General features: G+C 41.8%; 1 protein-coding gene across 2 annotated transcripts in view; it reads right to left on the bottom strand.

Annotated features, from left to right (window-relative positions):
* Nucleotides 1-18,372, bottom strand: part of DENND11 (DENN domain containing 11) — a 47,525-nt gene that overhangs the window by 20,683 nt on the left and 8,470 nt on the right. For both annotated transcript variants that reach the window (XM_055591127.1, XM_055591128.1), the window contains exons 2-3: nt 4,511-4,610; nt 3,181-3,339 (exon numbers count right to left, since the gene is read on the bottom strand). In XM_055591127.1, the coding sequence (XP_055447102.1) occupies nt 3,181-3,339; nt 4,511-4,610 (259 nt within the window). The remainder of the gene's footprint in view (nt 1-3,180; nt 3,340-4,510; nt 4,611-18,372) is intronic.

The following is an 18,372-nucleotide window of genomic DNA, read 5'->3' on the forward strand; positions in this document are numbered from 1 at the left end:
TTCTTTCACAGCTTTTACGAATAAGAGGAACCATGTCCTGATTGCCTCATGTCACACAGAAACCTTAGATTTTAGATGCCAACGTTAACTGGATAAGACTCTGATGTCTCGGGATGGGAGGAAGGTGCTCTGTGTGTGGGAAGAAGAGTACACACAGATCCTGGGGTTGCCAGGGGGGCAAATTGAAGCAGAGGCTGCTAAAATTTCCCCTAAAACCATTTTTCTTCCTATACAGAAAAGGAGCCCCCAGTTTTAACCAGTCACGAGGCCACCCGATTAGAGACGACCCTCCCCAGTGTCCTTTGCTGTCAGGTGCGTCTTTGTGACTGAAGACTTGACCGTGGGTTATGAGAAGTTACATATGGAACTTCTGGCTTTTCCCTCCTACCTGTGGGCTGCAGTGCAGGCCTAGATGTGGTGAGCAGCTCTGAACAGGTGAGAAGGACATCTGAGAACACAAAAATCTCTCCTAGGATCTGGCAGCATAATAAGAGAAGCAGTGTGGGCCCCGAATGATTGTGGGAACAGCAGGCTGCCCACCCTGACCACCTGCCTACTTCTAGGCCATTCCATGGAGAAGAATCTTCTGTCTTATTTGAACCAGAGTATTTCAGGGCCTCTGTTACCACCATTTAGCCAGGACTCTAACTAACATAATACTTCCTTAAAATTTTGGGCTTTTGAACCATGAGAATGTATTGCCTCCTTGGGAAATTAATTTTTCAAAAGGAGTAATAAATTTTTCAAAGTGTCAAGATCCCAATAAAAATGTTCTTTTCCTCAGTATTACTTCTGAGACACAAAACTGAGGAAATATTTCAAATACAGAAAAATATATCACAGCTCCAAAATGCAGAGGAACAGTTAAAAAAAAATTAGAAACATGCCAACGCTCAAGAACAGGGAATAATGGAGTAGATTAATGGGAGAGCTCTAACATTCGAGAGGTATTAGAATAACCATCAGGGACTCCCCTGGTGGCCCAGTCATTATGAATCCGTCTGCCAATGCAGGGGACACGGGTTTGGTCCCTGATCCGGGAAAATCCCATATGCCATGTAGCAACTAAGCCTGTGTACCACGACTGCAGAGCCTGTGCTCTAGAGCCTGCGAGCCACAGCTTCGGAGCCCACGTGCCACAGCTACTAAAGCCCTCACACCCGAGAGCCTGTGCCCCTCGACAAGAGAAGCCACCGCAATGAGAAGCCCGTGCACCACAACCCGCGTATCCCCTGCTTGCCACAACGAGAGAAAGCCCACGCGCAGCAAAGGAGACCCAGTGCAGCCAAAGGTGAATAAATAATTTTCTTAAACCATCAAAATGAAAAATATGTAGGACAATGGTAAGAAAACCTGAGCATAACTGGTTTTCCTGAAGAAGGAAAAATGCAGAGGAAAAGCTGAGTATTTCACGGTAGAAGAAAAGGTTCCTGAAGTTAAAAGTCATGTCTCTAGATAAAAAAGAACTATTCCAGAAAAAAAAAAACCAGTTCATAAACATCACAGATAAAGAATCTATAGGGACCTAGACAAAAGAGACTTTTCTGAAGCAACCAACATCAGGAAACAGCAAAGCAATATTTACAGCATCCTGAGAATAAAAAAGAAAAGATATAAGAATCCTATACCCAGCTAAGAGTAAAAGGAAAAGACCAACACCGTCAAGCATGCAAGATTTCAGAGAAGGCACCACCCATGATCCTTTTATGACCAAAAAAAAAAAGTGCTTGATGGCAAAATCCAACCAACCAAGAAACGTATCAGGAGCTCAGCAAGTCACAGTTAAGCCCTGGATGTGGTTTCAAACATATAAATGAGACTTAAGAATCATGGGAATTATGATTACAGAACTAAATGTAATAAACCTCACAATATATAAAGTTAAGAAAAAAGTAGGGGAGGAGTTCTGGGGAAAAGTATAAGATAACTGACTGCACCTAAAACAACCTAAAAACACCAATGACCCCTACACAAAGATTTGTACACTTTACTGTATATATGCCATTTCTCAATAAGAATAATACTGTAGCTTCATGTTTTTCAGAGTCTTTTGTCTTAACTTGGGAGGAATATTCCAAGAAATAATACATCTTACTTAGTGAAAAAAAAAGATTCATTTAAAGTTTGACAATTTCTTCAGTTTCACTTACTCTTTTCCTCTGAAATATACAAATACATTAAACCAATCCTACTTTTGGAAAATTATGTTTTTTAGAATGACATTCACTGAATATTGACAATGAATATCTCTTACTGAGTGCTAAGATTTGGGAGAATTTTAAAAATTCATTTGTACTTTTAACTAATTTTTAATAAACATTTTCCCCACAAACTACATTTCATATTCTTTCAAAGATGATGATCAAGACAGACAGTTATGTCAAAGATTAAAATAATGATATATTTTAAAAGGATAGGATGTAAAAATATGTATAGTGTATGGTGCCAAGAATATAAATAATTTTTTAAAGTACACACACAAAGACACACGCATAGCAGAAGAGAGGCAAATGTGCTAAAATTTTAACAATGTTTCAGGGATTAGTGATAGATTTCTCCCCCCAAAATCTAAAATAAAATTAGGTTATTCACATGATGGGAAAAAATACAAATTATTAACAGTTTTGCAGCTTCTGTTAAAAATTCCCTTCCTATTAATCCCCTTCCATGATAATGATTACTCCAAATAATAAATGATGAGGTCTTAAAAGAGTTGAGGGTGGGAGTTGGAAGGGAGGTTTAAGAGAGAGGGGACATATGTATACCTATGGCTGATTCATGCTGATGTATGGCAAAAACTAACACAATATTGCAATTATCTTTCCATTAAAAATAAATTTTTAAAAAAGTTGAAAGTCTATTTGCCTGGGGGCAAAGAAGTCATAATTGTAGTTGAGGGAAAGCAAAGATCACTGTACATGTCAACAAACTGATTAAACCAAACTGATGATAGTGTTAAACTGAAAGCAAAATCGACCCCAGCTTTCAATCGAGTATGAAGGATCAGTACACAGGACACAGGATGAACCATAAAGACCACCGCCAGAGGCGTGAAACGTGGCCACGGAAGTTCCCGGAGAGGCACCTACTGCTCTGATGGGGGCACGACCTTTAACCCCGAGGGCTCATCACCATCACCCGCCGGCCCGCTGCCTCCCGCCCCGCCTGTGGGCCACGCACCTAACTTGGTTCTCCAGGAAGTGCATGTGCCGGTACAGCAGGGTGTAAGATGGAGACAGGATGCCCACGGACTTCATCCGGGCGCCACGCTCCAGCTCGCTTTCCACCGGCATGTTGGCGAAGCAGGCCAGGCCGAAGAAGGGCCCCTTCCGGAAATAGCTAAAAGAGACCCAATATGTAGCATAGCTCAAAATCAAAAATGTTGTTTTTTCTCCCTTGACAAGTGTGCTAAGTCGCTTCAGTCGTGTCCAACTCTTTGCGACTCCATGGGCTGTAGCCTGCCAGGCTCCTCTGTCCATGTGGATTCTCCAGGCAAGGATACTGGAGTGGGTTGCATGCCTTCCTCCAAGGGATCTTCGCCACCCAGGGATGGAACCCGCATCTCTTATGTCTCCTGCATTAGCAGGCAGGTTCCTTACCACTAGGACCATCTGGAAATCCCTTGAGAGGCATCCCAAATAGAAGATGTAACTGTGTCCAGGGCTCTACATGAGAAAGTTCAGCCTGAGAAAAACCTTTTTTTAAAATCTCAGGGGGACAATGAGCCCAAGCCATTCAACCTTACAGATGGGACAATCAAGGCTCAAAAAAAAAAAACAACAACAAAAAAACTGGAACTCACTAAGGCTCGTCCCACTGGAGCCAGGACTTGCTCTCCGAAAAGCCTGCTGTTCAGCTGCCCTTGACCCCAGATCAATTGCCTGTGACCATGACCCTTCTTTCCTGCCTAACAGCTGACTTGATGTGTGACCTCTGTTTTATTAGCATAAACCGGGTTGATTCTCTCCTCGCTTCCTGAGCCTCTGATGTTTTTAATAGAACATTCGACCAGAGCTGTCATTTGATTTCCTTCCCCTTTCTCACACTTGTGCCCATCATGGTTTCAGCCCAATGAGAAGATTAAAGCTACTCCCTCACCCATATGTTCTTAGTTGCTCCTCACAAGAATCTTAATCACACAGGACTACAAACCGGCCTTACTTAGAGCTGAATTTCAAGTTTTAGCACAAACATGTCTTCAGTTAACCCAAATGGAACCAAAAGTCTATTCTGTAATTAAAGCCAAACCTCAAGCGAGGATCAATCATTTCTTAGAAAAGGCAAGAACCTCTATGGCAGGAGTTCTTAATGTTTTCGGGTCATGGGAACCTAACAAAAGCTTGGGAGCTTCTTGTTACAAACCTGATATAAAAACTCAAACCGGCACATATATTTTCAGGGCATTTGCACACACTTCCTGAAGATGCCCTGATGACAGCTCTTGTTCTCTGGGGAAAGCAGAAGAGGAGCGGAAACGGTGCAGAGCAGACTGGCAATCAGCACTACTTACATGAAATCAGACTCAATTTTATGAGATCCGCTGGCCATAGACTTGAACTCCACACCTTCAAGGTCAATATCTTGGGGTAAGCACCATTCCACCATGTTTCCTGCAGGGAAGGGAAGATAGAAGTTTAAAACAGACAAAATCATTCAAAGGGCTTAGTGCAGGGCTAAAAGCATGTGGCTTCTAAGTAAATGAACAGCTGACTCGGCCACCAAAATGCAGACTCATCCCTCCACCGGCCACAGGCTGGCAGAGTGCCTGAGTCATCCTGCGGGCCAGGAGATGGGCACTGAAGGCACCTCTGATCTCTGCCTTTGAATGAACACAGTTCTTCTAGTGAGGCTGCTGGCTTTGCTTCTGCCATTCTGCTTGGCCACCTCCCAATCGCCTTTCTTTTGTAGCCTCACTTCTAGGTGCATATTCTGACCCTCTACCTTCATTTCCTGGTCGCATACTCTCTCCTTAACCCCACAGGATCCCGCTTCCATCTTGCTTTTCTATAGCTACTAATGATTTTGACAAACTTCCAAACTATTTTTAAAATTTATTTTTAAAATGTATTTATTTGGCTGTGCCAGATTTTAGTTGCAGCATGCAGGATCTTTAGTTGCAGCATGCAGGATCTAGTTGCCCAGCCGGGGGTAAAACCTGAGCCCCCCTGCACTGGGAGTGCAGAGTCTTATCTGCTGAACCACTGGGAAGTCTGCCAAACTCTTTTCAATTCAAATCTTCATTGGTTTCATTGTGGCATTTGATAATTCCTCAAAAACCTCTCCCATTTTTTCCTTGACTCCCACCATAGAACACTATCTTGGTTCTTTTCCTTCTTCTCTGGTCAGTATAGCTCTGCTGCCTTCCCTAACTCTCCTCCCTCCTCAAATGAGGCTCTTCTCCAAGTTCCAGACACTAGTTCTTTGCTTCCAGAATTTAAGGACTCACTCACTCATCCCTAATTACTGAGTTTCTACTGAGCCAGATGTTGGGGCTATGTCAAATAAGACATAGTCCCTGAACTCAAACAGATTAGATTCCAGGGCTAGATAAAGAGATAAACAAGATACCTGGTGATTACAGTTCTGGAGGTGTTATGCTAAATTCTATGACAGAGTATGATATGGGATTTTAGAATGTAGCAATGACAAGCCTCCATCAGATTGAGAGAATCAGAAAATTTCACAAGACCAGTGTTTCCTAGAGGCTTGAGAGGACACTACAGAATATGCCCTGCTGTTTTCTTCCATATTCAAATTTTTCCAAATAAAAATACTAAGATACTTGGGAAGATTTCCCTTTACAACAAACTGCTCATCAACATGGCAAACCCTAATTTCCCAGGCAACAGAAATACCGTTAATAATCCCTGACAACAATACTTTTCAGATAACTGTTTAGGGCATCAGAGGTCCCCTGTATACAACCCACTCTGAACAGGGCAGACATCAGAGGGAGTCAGCCTATCCTATATTCACAGCCTGCAGCCCTTTCAAGTAGTTTATTTTCAAGAGAGGAATCATAAACCCCAATGATGAGCTAAAACAAAAAGCGTGGGAAAAGGAGTTATGATTTCACACAACAGACAGGCTAGACCAATGTATTTGTCAGGGTTAAAGACAAGAAAAAGCATGCTGAACCAGGGGTAAACATGGGAGAAAGGTAAGGTTTCCAGCACCAAGGTCCCCCAACACGCCTGTCTTTCCTCTTAGCATCCATGTTTACTGTCTGTTTAGTCCGGTGGCTTCCACTCTGTGTCATGTCTCAGGAAACCCAGGAAACTTACAAACGTGCTGAGACCCACTCCAAATCTACAGGATCTACTCCAGATCTATGATCCGTGCCACGTGGCTGCCTCTGCTGATGAGCCTCCTGTGTACAAGGTCCCAACTCTTTTTTAAAGTAATATTTATTTATTTATTTGGCTGCACCAGGTCTTAGTTGGGGCAAGCAGGTTCTTTGATCTTCATTGGGGCAGGTTGGTTCTTTAGTTGTGGCATGCAGAATCCAGCTCCCTGACCAGGGATCGAACCTGGGCCCCCTGCATTGGGAGCAAAGAGTCTTGGCCACTGGACCACCTGAAACGACCCTCTAGTAGGCTCTGTCCTCTCACTTATCTGCTTCTTCTAGTATCGGCTGCCTCGTTTCGTGCCCCCATGCCACTCCATACGAGGGTTCAACTCGCTCTAACTTAATTCCCTTCCTTTAATCCAGCATGTCCATGAGCACTCAGTGACTTGTTAAAACGTTAATGCACCTAGACATTGTGCTGAAGGATAAGTTTAGAAAAGTGCACAGATCAGAACCATATGGCACATTGAGTTTTCCCAGCATGAACATACCTGGGTGAGCAGAACCTAGACCAAGAAGCAGGACATTATCAGCACAGCAGAAACCCATCCGAGTCACTAACCCTCTCTCAAGGCTAATTATTATCCTGACTTCTAACACCACAAATGAGCTTTGCTCTTTTTGAAATTTACATAAATGCAATCATCATTTGCATTTAGAGAGCTGACTGGCTCAGACTACGAACTCCTTATTGCAAAATTCAGACTTAAACTGAAGAAAGTAGGAAAAACCACTAGACCATTCAGGTATGACCTAAATCAAATCCCTTATGATTATACAGTGGAAGTGAGAAATAGGTTTAAGGGATTAGATCTGATAGACAGAGTCCCTGATGAACTATGGACAGAGGTTCGTGACACTGTACAGGAGGGATCAAGACCATCCCCATGGAAAAGAGATGCAAAAAAGCAAAATGGCTGTCTGGGGAGGCCTTACAAATAGCTGTGAAAAGAAGAGAAGCGAAAAGCAAAGGAGAAGAGGAAAGATACAAGCATCTGAATGCAGAGTTCCAAAGAATAGCAAGGAGAGATAAGAAAGCCTTCCTCAGCGATCAATGCAAAGAAATAGAGGAAAACAACAGAATGGGAAAGACTAGAGAGCTCTTCAAGAAAATTAGAGATACCAAGGGAACATCTCATGCAAAGATGGGCTCGATAAAGGACAGACATGGTATGGACCTAACAGAAGCAGAAGATATTAAGAAGAGGTGGCAAGAATACACAGAAGAACTGTACAAAAAAGATCTTCATGACCCAGAAAATCACAATGGTGTGATCACTCACTTTGAGCCAGACATCCTGGAATGTAAAGTCAAGTGGGCCTTAGAAAGCATCACTACGAACAAAGCTAGTGGAGGTGATGGAATTCCAGTTGAGCTATTTTGAATCCTAAAAGATGATGCTGTGAAAGTGTTTCATTCAATATGCCAGCAAATTTGGAAAACTCAGCAATGGCTACAGGACTGGAAAAAGTCAGTTTTCATTCCAATCCCAAAGAAAGGCAATGCCAAAGAATGCTCAAACTACCGCACAATTGCACTCATCTCACACACTAGTAAAGTAATGCTTAAAATTCTCCAAGCCAGGCTTCAGCAATACACGAACCGTGAACTTCCAGATGTTCAAGGTGGTTTTAGAAGAGGCAGAGGAACCAGAGATCAAATTGCCAACATCTGCTGGATCATGGAAAAAGCAAGAGAGTTCCAGAAAAACATCTATTTCTGCTTTATTGACTATGCCAAGGCCTTTGACTGTGTGGATCACAAAATGACCAACCTACATAGCATATTAAAAAGCAGAGACATTACTTTGCCAACAAAGATCTGTCTAGTCAAGGCTATGGTTTTCCCAGTGGTCCTGTATGGATGTGAGAGTTAGACTGTGGAGAAAGCTGAGTGCCAAAGAATTGATGCTTTTGAAGTGTGGTGTTGGAGAAGACTCTTGTGAGTCCCTTGGACTGCAAGGAGATCCAACCAGTCCATCCTAAAAGAGATCAGTCCTGGGTGTTCATTGGAAGGACTGATGCTGAGGCTGAAACTCCAATACTTTGGCCACCTCATGCGAAGAGTTGACTCATTGGAAAAGACCCTCATGCTGGGAGGGATTGGTGGCAGGAGGAAAGGGGGACGACAGAGGATGAGATGGCTTGATTGCATCGCCGACTCGATGCACATGAGTTTGGGTGAACTCTGGGAGTTGGTGATGGACAGGGAGGCCTGGCGTGCTGCGATTCATGGGGTCGCAAAGAGCCGGACACGACTGAGCAACTGAACTGAACTGAATCATCATTTGTATTCGTGTCTTTTTTTTTTTTTTTTGCTCCATATTTTTTGCAAGATTCATCCATGGGGATGCATATAGCAATAATTTGTTCATTTATTATTTCCATGCTATGCTAGTGACACAACTTACATATCTACGTAACTGTGAACGCACACTTAGCTTGTTTCTTATTTGAAGCCCTTAGAAGCAGCACTACTGTAAACAATTCCACACTTGTCATCTGGTGACTCCACAGGCAGTAGCTTTGTAACGCATGACCCAGCTGGGCTAATACACATTTCTCAGAATTCCCTCCTTTGTACGTTTCCAGTTGAGACTGGGAAGGGGAAGTGAAGCAGTAGCCATATTATGTTTGTGTGGGAAGGTCAGTGAGGGAGCTTCAGGTAAGCTGATACCTGTTGTTGCTTATCTTGTAGGCTCATCGCACTTTGGTGGGGGCGGGGGGGCACCAGGTCTGCTGCTGATGGATCCTCTTCCCCTAGATCCGCTTTCAGCTTCTGACTCGCACCCCAGGTGTGCGCTTAGTTCCACAATGAGGGGCATCAGCATCATCAGGCCAGGACACCACATCGTTAGAACTGGAGGCAATGACAGACTGACTTGTCGTCCCACCCACTCTCGTGAGTTCCAGCTTATTCTCCTTTTCAAATTTCTTCTAACTGCTTCCTCAAGAGACCTCAATCAGATACAAAGACAGCAGCCTTATGCAGACTATCTACCCAGCTCCCACAAATGCACAAGATCAAGTCTCTGCAGTAAATCCCTCTATTTATCTCCAGTGGTTCTGTTCCTTTGACTAAACCTTGATTTTGACTGACACAATGTGCACACCTTTCTGTTGACAAAATCCCTGGGAGTGAAAGTCTTGTAGAAATGTTTGCATTGCTGCAAACTAAGAAACAACTTCAATAATTCCCAAAGCAGTGTTTCCCAAAGCTTAGGGCTTCAGCAAATATATATATATATATATATATATATATATATATAAAGGGATTTTTCAGGTTAAACAAAGACATGTTCCTTTACTGCAGAACTTCTCAGAGCCTTTAATGTTATTCTGCATTATGAATATCTATGAGATCAATACCATGCTTAAAGTTCCAAAATTATTCTGCTGATAAACCTATTTTTAAGTAGCATCTTAAGGGTTCAATCTTATAGAAGGCTTTTTTTTTTTTTTAAAGAAATACTAGTATATAAGGGGCTGCAAGTTGACCCTTAGTACATATCACTCTACCTTTCTTATAGGGGATAGAACTTATTCTTAGCATGGCATATGGTCTTCCAAATGATAACTATGTTTCTCTGTACCTTCAGAGACATTACTTTGCCAACAAAGGTCCATCTAGTCAAGGCTATGGTTTTTCCAGTGGTCATGTATGGATGTAAGAGTTGGACTGTGAAGAAAGCTGAGCGCCGAAGAATTGATGCTTTTGAACTGTGGTGTTGGAGAAGACTCTTGAGAGTCCCTTGGACTGCAAGGAGATCCAACCAGTCCATTCTGAAGGAGATCAGCCCTGGGATTTCTTTGGAAGGAATGATGCTAAAGCTGAAACTCCAGTACTTTGGCCACCTCATGCAAAGAGTTGACTCATTGGAAAAGACTCTGATGCTGGGAGGGATTGGGGGCAGGAGGAGAAGGGGACGACAGAGGGTGAGATGGCTGGATGGCATCACTGACTCGATGGACGTGAGTCTGAGTGAACTCTGGGAGTTGGTGATGGACAGGGAGGCCTGGTGTGCTGCGATTCATGGGGTCGCAAAGAGTCGGACACGACTGAGCGACTGAACTGAACTGAACACAAGTAAATTCTGGCTAATGAGATCTGGACAGAAATTAGGTGTGTCTTTCTAAAGTGTGCCTTAAAAGGAAGGCGTATGCTGTCCCCTTCTTCCATCCTATTGCCTGGTATGTGGATGTAGAGACAAGCCATTATGCATCATTCAGGTGAGGGCATCAGCCCACATATCACGGAAGGGAGGATAGAGCGATAACCAGCATCAGTCTAGGTCCCTGGATGACCCCATGGATCTGAGCCAGCCCTCCAGCCCTGGACCACTGATCTCCTGTTAAGTGAAAGCTCAACTTTTATCTTGATTAAGTCACTGTTAATTTGGGTCTCTAGTATTCATTATCTTCCTGGTGGCTCAGTGGTAAAGAATCTGCCTGCCAATGCAGAAGACATGGGTTCGATCCCTGGGTTGGGAGATCCCTTGGAGAAGGAAATGGCAACCCATTCCAGTATTCTTGCCTGGGAAATCCCATGAACAGAGAAACCTGGCGGGCTACAGTCCATGGGGTCGTAAAAAGTGAGACATGAATGAATGACTGAGCACACACACTTCTGGTATTCATGGCCAAACATATATCTTAATATACATGCTAAGTCACTTCAGTCGTGTCCGACTCTGTGCGACCCCAAAGACAGCAGCCCACCAGGCTCTTCCGTCCCTGGGACTCTCCAGGCAAGAACACTGGAGTGGGTTGCCATTTGCTTCTCCAATGCATGACAGTGAAAAGTGAAAGTGAAGTCGCTCAGTCGTGTCCGACTCCCAGCGACCCCATGGACTGCAGCCCACCAGGCTCCTCTGTCCATGGGATTTTCCAGTCAAAAGTACTGGAGTGGGGTGCCATTGCCTTAAGACATATATTATTACAGCTTATACAGCTTAATACAGCTGATCTGAAGAATAAAGCCCCCAATTCCTCAGCTCAGTTCTCAAAGCTTCTTTTTTTTTTTTTTCAAAGCTTCTTTCTTATTCTTCTGTGCCTGGCCAACCCTCATTGCACAGAAATTGAAAGAATCAGATGAAGGGAATGACACTCTGTTATTTGCATCCTTCACTGCTAGATGGATGCAAGCCCCTCTCGGTTGTGAAGGAAGGTCCATCACGGTCAGGCTGAATCACAGAATGGAGTGTGGACTCCAGGACACCACTCTGGGAACAGTTCTTTATCCCACAGAAAGAACATTTCTGCTGACATACTCCTTGGATGAAAGGAAAGTAGATAAATCTACTATGGCCCTCATCCCAGCCCAATACAATCACTGTCTTAGATGTCTGTCTCCCCAGGAGACTGGACTTCTTAAAGGCAGGAACTCTGCTTGTTTATCTTTATATCCCAACAGAGCACAGTGCTTAGCATATGACAGGATGAACATTAAAACAAAAACAAAAACCCAGCTTTACTGAGGACAAGCATGATTTTTAAAAGCTAGTGGTAATGATAGTGTGGTGTTTTTTTAAAGTTTTTTTTATTTTTTTAATGTGGGACTGTTTTTAAAGTCTTTATTGAATATGTTACAATATTGCTTCTGCTTTATGTTTTGGTTTTTTGGCTGCAAAGCATGCGTGGTCTTAGCTCCCCGACCAGAGATCGAATCTGTACCCCCTGTACTGGAAGGTGAAGTCTTATCCAATGAATCACAAGAGAAGTCCTAGATATTGTAGTTAGGTAGAAAAATGTCCTTTTTCTCAGGATGTTTATACTGAAAGGAGTGAAGTCATGTCTGCATTTAGTTTCAAATGGTTGAGGAAAAGAGTTTATATCTGCATTTAGAAAGTTCTGATACAATGCTTCCTGAATTTGTGTCAGTTGATATATATTGAGAATAATGTGCACACAGGGAATTTCACATTTTCAAATGCTAATAGATTCAATGTGATCTCAATGAAAACCCCAGTAAGCTATTTGTGGATATTGACAAGTTTTCATTCTAAAGTTTACATGGAAAGGCACAAGGCTGAAATTAGCCAGCACGATACTGAAGAGAACCAACACTACCTGATTCTAAGACTGACTGTAAAGCTACAGGAATCCAGACAGTGTGGCACTGGCACAGATAGATCAACGGAACAGGACAGACAACCCCAAAACACACACACATGAATACAATCAATTGATCTTTGCCAAAGGAGCTAAGGTCATAAAATGGGGAAAAAAAGATAGTCTTTTCAACAACTGGACATCCACATGCAAAAAATGAATCCAGACACAGACTTTACACTTTACACAACAATTAACTCAATAGTATGCTTAAATGTAAAATGCAAAATTATAAAATTTCTAGAATATTAGAAAAAATCTAGGTGACTTTGGGTTTCGCAATATTTTTGGATACAACATAAAAATCATCATCCATGAAAAAAAAATTCATTAGTTGTACTTCATTAAAATTAAAAACTTCTAATCTATGAAAGATGCTATTAAAAGAATAAAAAGAAAAACTAATGATGGGGTAAAATATGTGCAAAAACATATCTGATAAAGGCTTAAATCCAAATACCCAAAGAACTCTTAAAACTCAACAATAAGAAAACTCAATTTAAAAAATGGACAAAAGATCTAAATAGACATCTCACCAAAGAAGATACGCAGATGGCAAACACACACATGAAAACCTGCTCAATATCTCGCCATCAAGGAACTGCCAATTAAAATAATGAGATCGTATTACACACCTATTAGAATGGTCTGGAATACTCTTGCCTGGAAAATCCCATGGACAGAGGAGCCTGGTAGGCTGCAGTCCATGGGGACACTAAGAGTCAGGCATGACTGAGTGACTTCACTTTCACTTTTTCTTTCATGCACTGGAGAAGGAAATGGCAACCCACTCCAGTATTCTTGCCTGGAGAATCCCAGGGACGGGGGAGCCTGGTGGGCTGCCATCTATGGCATCGCACAGAGTCGGACATGACTGAAGCGACTTAGCATCAGCAGCAGCATCAGCAGGAGAATGGTCAAAATCCAAGGGCTTCTTCCCTGGTGGCTCGGACTGTAAAGAATCCTCCTGCAATGCAGGAGACCTGGGTTCAATCCCTGGGTTGGGAAGATCCCCTGGAGAAGGAAATGGCAATCCACTCAGGTATTCTTGCCTGGAGAATCCCCATGAACAGAGGAGCCTGACAGGCTACAGTCCATGGGGTCGCAAAGAGTTGGACAGGACTGAGTGACTAAGCATACACAGAATGGTCAAAATCCAAAACGCTGAAAACACCAAATACTGACGAGGATGTGGATCAACAGGAAAGCTTGTCCACTGCTGGTGGGAGTGCAAAATGGTACAGCCACTTAGAATGACAGTTTGACAGTTCAGTTTACAAAATCAAATATATGTGTACCACGTGATCCAGCAACCATGCTCCTTCGTATTTATTCAACGAGTTGAAAACTTATGTCCATATTAAAGCCTGTACATTGATGTTTACAACAGCTTTACTTACAATTGCCAACAACTGAAAGCAACCAAAATGTCCTTCAAAAAGGTGAATGGATTAAAAAACTGTAGGATATCCATATAAAACACACTATGCTGGGCTTAGTCACTCAGTTGTGTCCAACTCTTTGCAACCCCATGAACCTTAGCCCGCCAGGCTCCTCTGTCCATGGGGATTCTCCAGGCAAGAATACTGGAGTAGGTTGCCATGCCCTCTTCCAGGGGTTCTTCCCAACCCAGGAATCGAGCCCAGATCTCCTGCATTGCAGGTGGATTCTTAACCATCTGAGTCAACAAAACACCATTCAACAACAAAAGGAAATGAGCCACCAAGCCACACAAAGGCATGGAGGGAACTTCTTAAAAGCATATTGTTAAGTGAAAGAAGCCAATACGAAAAAGATATATTCTGTATAATCCTAACTGTATGACATTTTGGAAAGGAAAAACTACAGACAGTAAAAAAAAAAGATCTGGGGGTAATCAGGGATGAATAACCAGAGCACAGAGGATTTTTAGGGCAGCAAAATCATTCTGTATGATACTGTTATGGTAGATAACCTAACACTGTGCATTTTTCAAAACCCATAGAAAGTACAATACAAAGAATGAACCCTAATGAAACTATGAACTTCAGTTAATAATAATGTATGAATATTGGTTCAACAATTGTAACAAATATGCCACACTAATGCAAGATGTCAATAACAGGTAATGTAGATGGGTGGGTAAGGGAAGAAGGTATATGATATGGAATTTCTGTATTTGCTGCTTAATTTTCCTATAAACCTAAAACTGTTAAAAATAAAAGGTATTAATTAAAAAAGCTAATAAATGAACTGCTGCTGCTGCTAAGTCGCTTCAGTCATGTCCAACTCTGTGCGACCCCAGAGATGGCAGCACACCAGGCTCCCCCGTCCCTGGGATTCTCCAGGCAAGAACACTGGAGTGGGTTGCCATTTCCTTCTCCAGTGCATGAAAGTGAAAAGTGAAAGTGAAGTCGCTCAGTCATGTCCGACTCTTCGAGACTCCATGGACTGCAGCCTATCAGGCTCCTCTGTCCCTGGGATTTTCCAGGCAAGAGTACTGGAGTGGGGTGCTATGAACTAACCTTGGTTAATTATCCTGGGGGTAGAAATGATATTGTGGTTAGGCAGGGTAATGGCCTTTTAGGAGATTTATACTTAAGTATTTAGAAATGAAATGCCATGATGTCTGCAAGTTACTTTCAAACAGTTCAGAAAAAAAGTGTATCTATCCAGTGGTCATGTATGGATGTGAGAGTTGGACTGTGAAGAAGGCTGAGCACTGAAGAATTGATGCTTTTGAACTGTGGTGTTGGAGGAGACTCTTCAGAGTCCCTTGGACTGCAAGGAGATCCAACCAGTCCATTCTGAAGGAGATCAGCCCTGGGATTTCTTTGGAGGGAATGATGCTGAAGCTGAAACTCCTGTACTTTGGCCACCTCATGAGAAGAGTTGACTCACTGGAAAAGACTCTGATGCTGGGAGGGATTGGGGGCAGGAGGAGAAGGGGACGACAAGGGTGAGACGGCTGGATGGCATCACTGACTCGATGGACGTGAGTCTGCGTGAACTCCGGGAGTTGGTGATGGACAGGGAGGCCTGGCGTGCTGCGATTCATGGGGTCTCGAAGAGTCGGACACGACTGAGCGACTGAACTGGACTAAACTGATACATCCTCAGTTCTGCTCTAATGCTGACTGAATTTGTCCAAAGCAACTGACATATTAACAGTTTGATCACAGAGAATTTCATGTGTGCTGATATGTGATTTTGATCTCAAGGATTACAATGTGCATACAGAAAACTGCACCCAGCTGCAGAAATATACAAGAAGAATCCCAACACAACACTCAAACCCCTGCCCGCTACCTCAGTTCACCATGTGTGTTCTGAGCCACATTTACCTCCTCTAGTGGTATGACTTTCCATCCAATTTCACAAAGCCCTTTTCCACTGCTTCATAATAACTCACGGGCTCCACCCTTCCAACAACCACCTTTGTAAGCAAACCACACGTCTTTTTTTTTTTTTTCTTTTAAGTAGAGTGCTATATTTAACGTAGTGATGTATTTCTTAACTATTTAATATATGTACAGTCGTCCTACCATGTTTTATTATGTTCCTATCTTTAAAGTGTTACTCAAGAGGTTTTTAAATGTTGTGCCCCTCACCCCATCTTCCCCATAAACGCTATGGTTTTTACTGCAGGATTTGCTTAGCACAGTGGTTTGTAGAAATGCATATTTCACATCATGGTAGAACTGACTTTACAAGGATAAAGCAAATATGGCAAAATGTCAACAAACAGGGAGTGAAGGATATACTTAAGTGAGGGACATACAGGTTTTTAAAATTTCCTAAGGTGTAAAAAAATTCCACATATGAGAGGGAGACAAGATGACAGAGTAGAAGGACTTGAGCTTACCTTCTCTCACAAAAACACCAAAATCACAACTACCTGCTGAACAACTATCAACAAAAAAGACTGGAACCTATCAAAAAAGATACTCTACATCTAAAGACAAAAACAAAGAGTCACAACTAGATGTTCTTCCAAGGACAAACCAGGAAGAAATAGCAAATATGAACAGACTAATCACAAGTACTGAAATTGAAACTGTCATTTAAAAACTTCCAACAACAGAAGGCCAAGGCTAGATGACTTCACAGGTGAATTCTATCAAACATTTAGAGATGCGTTAACACCTATCCTTATGAAACTCTTCCAAAAAACTGAGGAGGAAGGAACACTCCCAAACTCATTCTATTAGGCCACCATCATCCTGATACCAAAACCAGACAAAACCAACACACAAAAAGAAAATTACAGGCTAACATCACTGATGAATACAAATGCAAAAACCTTCAACAAAATACTAGCAATCCAAATCCAACAATGCATTAAAAAGATCATACACCATGATCAAGCGGGATTTATCCCAAGGATGCAAGGATTTTTCAATATCCACAAAACAATTAGTGTGATACATCATATTAACAAATTCAAGAATAAAAACCATATGATCATCTCAATAGATGCAGAAAAAGCTTTTGACAAAATTTAACACCAGTTTATGATCAAAAAAAAACAAAAACAAAAACAAAACACTCTCCTGAAAGTAGACACAGAGGGAACGTACCTCAACATGATAAAGGCCATATATGACAAACCCACAGCTAACATCATACTCTATGGTGAAAACATGAAAGCATTTCCTCTAAGATCAGGAACAAGACATGGATGTCTACTCTTCCCACTTTAATTCCACATAGCTTTGCAACTCCTAGCCATGGCAAACAGGAAAAAAAGAAATAAAAGGAATCCAAACTGGAAAAGAAGTTAAACTGTCACTGTTTTCAAATGACATGATACCATACATAGAAGTTCCTAAAGATGCTAGTAATACCAGAAAACTACCAGAGTTCATTAATGAATTCAGTAAAGTTACAAGATACAAAATTAATACAGAAATCTCTTGCATTTCTATACACTAACAACAAAAGATCAGAAAGAGAAATTAAGGAAACAATTCCACTTACAATTGCATAAAAAAATAAAATACCTAGGAATAAACCTACCTAAGGAGGCAAAAGATCTGTACTCTAAAAAACTATAGTGAAAGTGAAGTTGCTCAGTTGTGTCCGACTCTTTGCGACCCCATGGACTGTAGCCTACCAGGCTCCTCAGTCCATGGAATTTTCCAGGCAAGAGTGCTGGAGTGGGCTGCCCTTGCCTTAAAAAACTATAAGATGCTAATAAAAGAAACTGAAGATAACACAAGCATATGCAAAGATATACCATGTTCTTGGATTGGAAGAATCAGCACTATCAGGATGCTTATACTATCCAAGGCAATCTATAGATTCAATATAATCCCTATCAAATTACCACTGGCATTCTTCAACAAACTAGAACATTTTTTTTTTAATTTGTATGAAAATACAGAAGGCCCTGAATAGCTAAAGCAATCCTGAGAAAGAAAAATGGAGCTGGCCCCCTGACTTTAAACTATAAAGCTATACTAATCAAAACAGTATGGTACTGGCACAAAAGTAGAAATATAGATCAATGGAATGGAAAGCCCAGAAATAAACCCACACACCTATGGTCAATTAATCTAGGACAAAGAAGGCAAGAATGTACAATGGAGAAAAAAGTCTCTTCAATAAGTGGCACTGGGAAAACTGGACAGTTACATGTAAAAGACAGCTACATGTAAATCAGAACATTCTCTAACACCAAACACAAAAATAAACTCAAAATTGATTAAAGATCTACAGGTAAGGCCAGATACTGTAAAACTCTTAGAGGAAAACATAGGCAGAACACTCTTTGACATAAATCACAGTAATATCTTTTTGGATCCACCTCTGAGAGTAACGAAAATAAAAACAAAAATAAACAAATGGAACCTAAGTAAACCTAAAAAGCTTTTACACAGCAAAGGAATCATAAACAAAATGAAAAGAGAACCCACACAATGGGAGAAAAT

Source organism: Bubalus kerabau, chromosome 8, assembly GCF_029407905.1.
Source record: "Bubalus kerabau isolate K-KA32 ecotype Philippines breed swamp buffalo chromosome 8, PCC_UOA_SB_1v2, whole genome shotgun sequence".
Lineage (NCBI taxonomy): Eukaryota > Metazoa > Chordata > Mammalia > Artiodactyla > Bovidae > Bubalus > Bubalus kerabau.